The 10,212-nt window shown below is 32.6% G+C and overlaps 1 protein-coding gene across 1 annotated transcript; it reads right to left on the bottom strand.

Annotated features, from left to right (window-relative positions):
* Positions 1-3,446: 3,446 nt before the first annotated feature.
* LOC134477577 (olfactory receptor 52E1-like) lies at positions 3,447-4,385 on the bottom strand. The gene has a single exon (XM_063255676.1). It carries the CDS (start codon positions 4,383-4,385, stop codon positions 3,447-3,449), a length of 939 nt encoding a protein of 312 aa, XP_063111746.1.
* Positions 4,386-10,212: the final 5,827 nt, after the last annotated feature.

Genomic DNA, 10,212 nt, shown 5'->3' with positions numbered 1-10,212 from the left:
TGTTTTACCCTACAGTTATGATTCTTCCATCACCAGGAAACAATTCCATTATGGTGACTGTAATTTTGAGCTTACATATATTTTGCATCTTTAGCCATCATAAACTTTTAGATCTATGGTTCAAAGCAAACACCAACAATATATAATTATATTCATTCTTATTCAGCCTCAACAGATTCAGAAACAGAGCATCTCAGCAAAGCAATCCTGTGATTACTCTCCACTGGTAGATGTGGAACTGATTAATGAACTAGTCTCCATTCCCTGTATAATTTCACTGTCTTTTTCAATAGTTTAAAAGCTTGAACTTATGTGAAAGCTGCATGAATAATGTGGTTTAAAATACATTATATTAGCATATTGCTATGATAAAAGCTATGTTCTTAACAGTATGTATTTGTCAAATGATATCTGCTCGATTTGCAAAATAAATTGACTCTCCCTTTGTCAAAGTCAATCTTTAATTCTGTGATTGACTGAAATTAGTTCACTTGAGGTTTAATGATTTTAGAACCTGGAATCCTGAGTTTATGTCTCCATGGTCCCACTTACTAATGATCTTAGACAAATGGTTCCCTGAGCTTTATTTATCTGTACAGGTTGAGATAGTAATAAAATCAAACTTGCATGGATCTATCAAATAGAAATGTGTGGTGCATATACGAGGTGCCTAGTAAAATGAGTTGATGAAACTGTCACCTTAAATGATTTCTCATTACAATTATCCATAGGTAGCTTATTGTGCTTTGTAAAAACTCAACATTTTATTAATAGTATAGTATAGTATAATTAGTATAGTATAGTATAATAGTATAGTATAGTATAATTAGTATATATATATATATATTATATATATATATTATATATATAATATATATATATAAAACTCCAGAAAGGAACACATGAACTAGATACAATCCACTGAATATGTGGTGAATAGAACTTTACCTCAAATTTTATTCACTCAAATTAGAAACAAAACAAAAATCTCTCTGATTCTTGATTGCAGATCAATACACAGGTACTACAAATACTGGTGTCCCTACTCACCAGCCCAGACAGCAAGGAGCGTTTCTAGGCCTCCCAGAACACAAGAGTCAGCAGCTCTTTCCAAGAATTCACTAAGAACTGTACATGGTTCTCAAAGGATGGTTATTCATGCCCATATCTGCAGACACGCTGCCAACTCAGTGGAGACTTGGGTGCTCCCTCTCTATGATGGTAAGTGAATCACGGGGTGCATAGCATTTTCATCTAGGGTATGTCTTGAAGATTGCCTGATGTGACTTCTGGAAAGTCTCCTCCATGTTGGCTGCTCTGATTTGCTCCACCTCTCTGAACCTTTATAGGAAAAAAAATAAACCCCAAAATATGAAATGTGGCCTGGGCTTCCTACGGTGGGCAGTATCCTACCTCATCTTGCAGTGTCAGGCTTGCCTACCTGCTGAACATCCCTGCATATGTGCCTCTCCAAGAAAACTCCTCTATGAAGAAGGAGGAAGCTCCCCAGAGGTGTCCCAGGTCCCTCTGTTCAGGGACTGGTTTCAGTCACACGTTTCAAGCCTGTTGGTTGAAACCTACATTTGACAAACCAGGAACCCTTGAGTATTTTATCTCATGAATATATAAATTCTTTATCGGATTCATTTTCATTTCCAGTTTTTGCATCCATCAACTTTCCATAATGTTCTTAATTGCGGTACCTTCAAATGTGGAATATACTTTGTTTTTTCAAATATATGTTTATTCACATTTCTTTCATTTTTCTGACCAAATTGCTATATTCACTAGCTTATATAATATGGTTTTGAAGTATATAATATGAGAGCAACCAAAGTTTTCATAATATTTGACTATTTCATAGTTTTTTTTTTCTAAATTAAATCTTAACTGGTAAGTTAAGGGACTGAACTGAAACTAAATTACTAACATTTTGAGTAACACATTTAAGGGATATGACCGTGTATCCTGACTTATTATGAAGTATGAAGCCCATGAAAGTCAAACATAGTTACTAAAACATACGTGGTCAAGATATATCAAATACAATTTTGGTAGTAATAATACTATTTATTCTGTTATCATATGCTTGTTAAATGACATTATGAGATGCTTCTTATTTTTACCCTCTTTAAGTGGCCAATTTTCTTACTGATCGTACATGTATACCTATTATATATAAAGCAAAGTTTCTTCCTATAATTTTTCCATAGATATTAAATATTTTCAAATTATATATTTTATTTACTCCTGGAGAATAAGTCACTGCATTCTACTTTACAACTTATATTAATATTAATATTAACATTGCATTAAAGTTATATTATCCTTTTTTTCTGAAAAGTTTGAACCTCTTGTTCTAAAACTAATTGTATCTTTATATGTAAATAAGTGTATGCTTTTTCTCATTTGCAAGTTTATTAAATATTTTGTAACAACAGTGCTAAAGAAATATATGAGTGGGGTTGGGGATTTAGCTCAGTGCCATAAGCACCTGCCTTGCAAGCAGGCAGTCATGAGTTCGATCCCTGGTACCGATAAAAAAGAAAAAGAAAAAAAAAAAAAAAGAAAGAAAGAAAAAAGAAAAGAAATATATGAGTTTAGGTGCTTTGTTTCCCTGGAATTTTTGTTGTTGTTTTTAGTTTACTCAACATCATCATCTTTACTTGCTATTTGGTTTCATTAGCTATTAATGTTAGTTTTATGAAATAATTTTTCCTTTATTATTTTTGCTTTTTCTTTGAGACTTTAAGCCAATCCACATGGCAAGATGCTATCGTAAAATAAATTGCAAATAAATAAACAAGAAATTCAGGTCATGTCTCGACAGTTTTCTTAAAATTTACACCTATTAATTTGAAGAAATATTTTTCTCTGGTAAAAAAAAAAGGAGGGGGGTTATATGCTGTTTATGAATCAGCATGGGCCTGAATAAAGCATATGTCTCTTCAAAATGAAGTGTTATAATGTCTTCTCCTCATTTTTCACCTGTTACCTGATGGCTGTCCCCTCCATTCCACACCGTATCATTGCCTTAGTTTCCTCAGCAATTTGATGGGCAGCTGAGTAGTGCATATTACTGACTGTAAATGTAAGAACTGAGCAATTTAATGCAGTTATCGAAACGGTAACTGGCTGTAAAATGTATGCTATTAATGCTTTCCATTATCATTGTGCTGTCAATCATTAACTTCATGTGCTTTTCTATGTCATCCTATTTTAGTTATCAACTAATTGTTATATATGTTTTGTAGTTGGAACTGTACTTGCATTCAATATGTATTTTTTTATTTGCATTACTTTTCTCAATATTATAAATGTAAAACATTTACGAAACCACACACAGGATGCCTTCTTCCCCAGGTAAAACAATATTGCAGTTTGGGGAGTAAGGAGTAAGACACAGTTTGTTCTGTGTTGGCTTTGCAATCTCTGCAACCTGTATTTCATAATTTATTCTTGAACACTTTAATTACAGTCTCTCTAATCTGTTTAGTTCTGACCCCATAAATAACAGGGTTGAGAGCAGGTGGGATGACAACGTAAAAGTTGGCAAGAAGAATATGGATGTATTGAGGAACATTTTGGCCAAATCGATGGGTCATAAAGGAGAAAAATGCTGGCGTGTAGAAGGAGAGCATGACACACACATGGGAGCCACAGGTGCTGAGTGCCTTTAACCGGGCATCTCTAGAAGGTAGGCGAAATACAGCACGTAGGATCTGGACATAGGAGAGAATGATTGCTATGATATCAAATACCAGCACTGAAATGGCACATAAGCCATAGATGATGTTGACCTTGATGCTGGCACAAGACAGGCGGGCAATACCCATGTGCTCACAGTATGTGTGGGGAATGATTTGATGTCCACAGAAGGGCAGTCTCAGAATGAGCACCACAAATGGAACTGCGATGGCTAAGGGTCTCAGGAGGATGATCAAAGCTATGGCTGACACCACCTTGTTTGTCAGGACCAATGTGTAGTGCAGAGGGTTACAAATGGCCACATAGCGATCATAGGCCATGGCCACAAGTGCAGCTGATTCCATGCCAGTGCACAAGTGGATAAAGAACATCTGGGTGAGGCAACCCTCAAAGGAGATTGTTCTAGATTTGAACCAGAAGATGCCAAGCATCTTGGGGACAGTGGAAGTGGACAGACCCAAGTCAATAGAAGACAAAGTGGCCAGGAAATAGAACATGGGCTGATGGAGGCTGGGTTCAGTGTGAATCACAAAAATAATGGCAATATTTCCCAGAAGGGCAGTCAAATACACAACACAAAATGGAAATCCAATCCACATATTCAGTTCTTCAAGGCCAGGAATTCCCAGGAGAAGAAACATGTAGGGATGGAACTGTGTGTTATTAGAAAGCACCATTCTTCTATGTCTGTTGGATAGCTAGAGAGATAACAGACCCAAATCTCATTTATTAAGAGTCTTCAGCTCTTCTTTTGCAACACAGTTGATTTCCTACAAAATTATATGAAAACATACTTTTTTCATTTCTAATAACCAAGCCCATCAGAACATAATTGTATGACTTTTAAGAAAGCTATTGTTTTACTTCAAAAAAACTAATTAGATTTTTCACTTTTTTTAGGTATTAACATAGGTTAATCAAATTTTAACACCAACCAATAGAATATCAGATGAAAGATATTATGTGTTATGCAGAGAAGAATCACAGTTAACTTTATTAAACAAGTTGTATATGGGTTCAATGTTTTAAAAATCACAAACAAGATCTTGATAGGATACTAATACATATATTTTGCTTTGCATTAGGCAATAATCTCATACTGAACTGAACCACCTTGGAAGCAGAATTTACACACAATCACATGAAAAGTTTCAAGCACTTTTGGATATGTCTCTTAGTCATTAATGACATATTCCTTTTTCAGTAGATTCTATATCATAGATAACATATAATATTTTTGTATAAAATTTACACATTATACATAATATTAATATTAGTTTTTATAGTTATGAATTGAAAACAGCATAGAACAAAAAGATGCAATTATAATAAAATGTTTCATGGTACCACTAGAAATTTTGAATTCCAGATCAACTCTGGGCTATTAGAAGAAGAAATTATATGTGGTGTTAAGTATATTATGTGGTGCTAAGTATATATGGCTTAAGTTTATGTGAAAGTAGTGGAAGATTGTAAAGCATATTAAAGTTCAAAACAATTATGCTAATCATTGTCATCCTGCATTTACAAATGTGGAAAATAATATATATTCATAATCAATGTTGTATTATTACATATTTCCTAACAAAATATATGACTGTAAAATACTAACTGGCTTCAAATTTTGTTCAGGGTTACTCCTCTTCTGCATTTTTATCACAGGTTTTTACTTTTGAAGTCAGCAGATACTCCTGTTCTAGTTTTAAATAACTGAGTTCTAAGTTTCTCTCAAAGCACTCATTGCGTTTTTTCCAACCCTCTCAAGTCTTTTTGCTTTCACATCTGTTATAAGCTCCTGTCAATTCTATAACCTGCTGCACACTTTTTGGCCAAAATAATTTATTCTTTATGAGCTTTAATTTCTTCCCCTCTACATCTTTGTTTTCTACTGACTACTGTCCCATATTCTTCAATCACTCTGTCTCCACAAAACACAGTGTAGAACTTCCACATTCATTTTTCTTTCAGACTTCTGGTTTCTGAATAACAGTTATAAAATTACAGGAGTGAAATCTCTCTCAGGAAGACCATCTACATATGAACCTACTTTCCTGTGTCCTTGTAGCCTTTAACAGATATGCTAAACTTGCACTTTTTATCACACTGAAATATGTGCAAACATATCCTTTTAAACATTCAACACATTTTCATCTTGTTTCCTAAAATATGAATACAGAACAAGCAATATTTCAATTCTTTTATTTTGCAGGATTGTAAAATTTTAATTTAATACTTTACCTTTCATTCTTGTCTCCTTTTAAATCTTCAGATATTTCTATTTAATATGTCTCTCCATAGACTGATAAAGTTAGTAGATAGATACATAAATACATAGATTCTTAAATGTATTATATTTACATATACACATTCTTAAGCTTCTTTTAATCAAAAATTTTTAATACAGGTATACAATTATATACATATATTTTAACTTAATTCCGTAATTAAGAATCATAAATATTATGCACTTTTTAAATTATAAACTTTTTAAAAATTGAACATCTTTTGTCAAGAATATTAATTATGGGCTGGGGATTTAGCTCAGCAGCATTAGCGCCTGCCTTGCAAACAGGCAGTCATGAGTTTGTTCCCTGGTACCGATAAAAAGACAAAAAAAAAAAGAATATTAATTATTCTTGGTTATTCACATGGATGGGATATGTAAGTACGCCTAACAGAGATTTATCCCCTGAAAAGAAGTGAAGTGTACAATATCATGCTGTTGCTATGTGTTGTCACAGTATTTCACATTAGATCCTTAGGATTTATTCACCTTTCCTTGCTGAAACTGTTCACATTGATTTTTAATTTCTCATTTCCTTCTCTCAAGCCATTGACAATGATCATTCTATTTTTGGATCTGTTAGTCTACTTTAGACACCTTATAAAAGCAGTATCACATTCCATTTGTCTTTCTGGGACTGCTTTTTTACAACATAGTAAAGATTCACTCACATTGTTACACACTGGACAATTCTCTTCCTTTATAGTGTTGAAAAATGTGCCAATGCACGCATATGTCATGTTTCATCAGTTCACCTGCTGGTGAACTTTCAGATTGTTGATACATCTTGAATATCTTTAATGGTCCTGAAAGATTGCTAGGATTTCAATTATGTATTCTCTAACAATCGTGTTTTCAGTGTTTTTAGATAAACACCTACAAACAGAATTGCTGGATCATATGAGAACACCTTACAATTTTTCATAATTTGCTATGCCACATTCATTCTGACCATTAGGACACAGGGATTTCCCTTTCTTCACATTTTGAATCCCATTGTTATAATTTATTAAAAACAGTCCTCCAAAAGTTTGATGTATTTGAGATCACTGGCATTTTCCTGATAAATAGTAATATAATGGGATATTTCATATACCCATTGGCTTTATGTGTATCTTATATAGTAATTGTTTTGGCCCATTTTAAACCTAAATATTAGAGTTTTCTTTTACTATAGATTATAAGAAATCACTATATACTTTAGAAGTTACTGCTTCTCAAATAAATAATTCCTTCTCAATTTTTCTTGTCATATAGGATGCCTTTTCCCTTCTTTCACTCTTTTGCTTTGTGAATAGTTTTTTCAATTTGATGTGGACCCATGCCCAGTTTTTTGTATCTTTCATGTGATTTTCATATTACCTTCAATATGTCTATATATTTTTAAGTAATTTTGAGTGAATGAATTATTCTTTCTTAAGTGTTAAATCAGCTTTTTATTTTTATTATTTTCATAAAATTTATTTAGCTTAGAATTTTTTGTTTAGTGTATACTTTGAAAATGCCATTTAGTCCTTTTGCTCATGTTAAGACACTCATGAAGAATATTGTAAAATGTAGCCCATGAAGCACCATGCATTATGGGAAGATAATGAGCTGCATGCCCTTACATTGCTCCAATATGTGCACACTCATGACCAAGTAGAATTTAAAATTTCTCACATATTTTCATTTTTAAATCTGTTGTCTCACTTAAAATATATACATTGAACAACCACATACTAAAGTAAGTTTAACTGGTCATTTTGCAAATATATATGATCCTCAGAAACTTTTGATGTGACATTTATAAAAGTATTTGGGAATAGTCTCATGCCAGCTAACTTTGAAAAGCATCAGATGTAATTAATGAAAAGCTTTTATGTATTATCTTCAGAAAAACATTAATTAGTTTATTGTTTCCTAATGGCAAATTGTACAAGGCATAGATATTTTAATAGAAAAACTGAGGAGATAAATGGCATATGTAGATTTTGGTAGTGGCATAGTGTCAGATAATTTTGGAACTTAATTCATTTTTTAACTTTTTTCTAATTTTTATTAAAACTGAATGGTACCAGAAAACTTGCATATATAATATGCTGTAAAGATAGTTTCTTTTTTAATTATTACAAAGATAGACCAAGGTTAGTTGAATTACAAAGCCACTCACTAGCTTATTTAATGTGTACCACAATGAGGAAGAGAAATTCAATATTCATGTGTGTTATAACCTGTTGTGTTGATTTCTAAGCCCTGAACAAATTTATTCAAATATAGTAATGACAAAAACATGGAAATATCATTAGGGTATGATGTATTAAAGTCAGCTTGCAGAAAAGGATTCAAGACAGTAGAAATTTGAGTATGGGTATAGAAAAGTTCACATAAAAAAAGGAATACTAACTACATTTTCCAGATCACATTGAAATATGCTTTTCTTTCACTGTGTTGCTTCTATTGTGTGTTCCGCATCTGTGCTTGCACTCCAGTTCGTGTGTTTCTGTCAGGTCCTAAACACCCTGGAAAAATTGTTGTTAATCTCCAATAATTTATATCCTTGCCCTTTTTTCATATTTTCCAGCCAATGTTTGCTTAGCTCTGTAGTTGGAACTTGGGGATCAGAAGTGAAACAAGCCCTTCTCATTGCAGTGTTTGGAGCATTGCATGTTTGGAATAAACTACCAGGCTTTGATAGACACAACTGAGCTACTCTGCAAACCTGCCATGAAATAAGCTCAGTGTCACCACACTGTTCTTAGAAGAAAGCTTGGGAGAGTAGCATCCTACCTGAGGGTTTCAAACTCAGACTTTACATAATAGATGAGACAGTGTGCAGAAAATGCATGTTCTCAGTCCTGACCTGGTGATTCTGGATCTTTAAGTAGAAAAGAGTAAATAACACACATCTACAAAGCAACTGAGTTAACTTGATTCAACAATTTAATCAATTTGAACCTATAGCGTACATGAACAATTATTAATTGAAATATGTTAAATAATACAACCATGGACAATGAAGCAAAGCAGAGTTCAATAGCTCCTAATCCTGAATGTTAAGTAGAGCTCCTCTATTTAACCCTCAAGCAGATTCCCATTTGTCACATTCTGAGCTATGCTAGGAAGAGCTCGGTGTTTGCAGTGTTTACCCAAGAGTTACACGTGGGAAAAACTTGCTTCACTATCTTTTAGTCTCTACTTACTTAAAAAAATGTAGTCAGTTGTAGCTCTCAAATGTAATACATTAAAATATCATGACTTGTATATAGCAAATATAAAAATAACAGTTGGCCAATATAGTTTTCCTCAGGATTTTCTCCTGAAATTACATAATCTTAGAATGGAAAATATATGAAAAAGTTCAATAGTGTTGAATTCAGCAAAATTTACCTTTTCCTTTGTAGGCTATAGATGTTCAGAAATTCTTAGAATCCTAGTTATTCTCCATTTTACAAACTAAAGATTTCTTTGAATTTTTAACTGCTGTGGGAAACTATGAAATGATCTTTCAAAACTTAATTTTGACCCTTTCATAGCAAGAAGAGTAAGTAAAGTGACCAAAGTCTTTTTAGTTGACTAAATTATGATGGTATGGGATGAAGGCAAGCAAAAAATAAATTAATAACATCAGAAGAGGTAATATATTGTGGTAGTCATACATTCTCAGAATCGGTAATTCAGAGGCAAGATTAGATGAGGAAATTTTTTCTTCATATAATTGATTGAAAATTTATTTTGTGATTGTGATAAAGAATGACATCTAGACTTTGGATGCAAGACAGGTGCTGTGAAAATGGAAATTTCGTTTCTTCGAAGCCGACACTATTTTATAAACTTCACTAACTTAAAAAATGACTTTTTCATAAATACCATTAAATAATGCAATACACAGTTTTAATTCAGAATTATATGTGAATATGGGCAATATATTAGAAGGGCAGCATAAAACAAGAAATTTTTGTGAAATAATTGCTGAATTATTATACACACTTTCTATATTGTTATTGCACTATATGTATTCTTTTCAAAATAAGAGATAAAGAGCTTTATGAAATGATATTTAGATAAAATATTGCTTAAATGCTTCAGTTAGAAAATTCGTAATTTTTTTTAAAGATGTGTTTGTGATTACAACAAAAATTAGGGAATTTAAGGATTCTCAATCTGGTACCTAGTATCACTGTGTTCGGGGAAGGCTGTGTTATAAAACACTCATCTTGAGAGTGAACTTGAAAAAAGAA

This window comes from Cavia porcellus, unplaced genomic scaffold (genome assembly GCF_034190915.1).
Source record: "Cavia porcellus strain 051 isolate PalLab524CR breed Dunkin Hartley unplaced genomic scaffold, mCavPor4.1 scaffold_9, whole genome shotgun sequence".
Taxonomy (NCBI): domain Eukaryota; kingdom Metazoa; phylum Chordata; class Mammalia; order Rodentia; family Caviidae; genus Cavia; species Cavia porcellus.
The sequence above is the reverse complement of the archived record's forward strand: the minus strand, read 5'-3'. Positions and strand labels throughout refer to the sequence as shown.

Excerpts from the sequence above, each read along its gene's own strand:
- LOC134477577 (XM_063255676.1), bottom strand. The coding sequence starts at position 4,385 with ATGGTGCTTTCTAATAACACACAGTTCCATCCCTACATGTTTCTTCTC.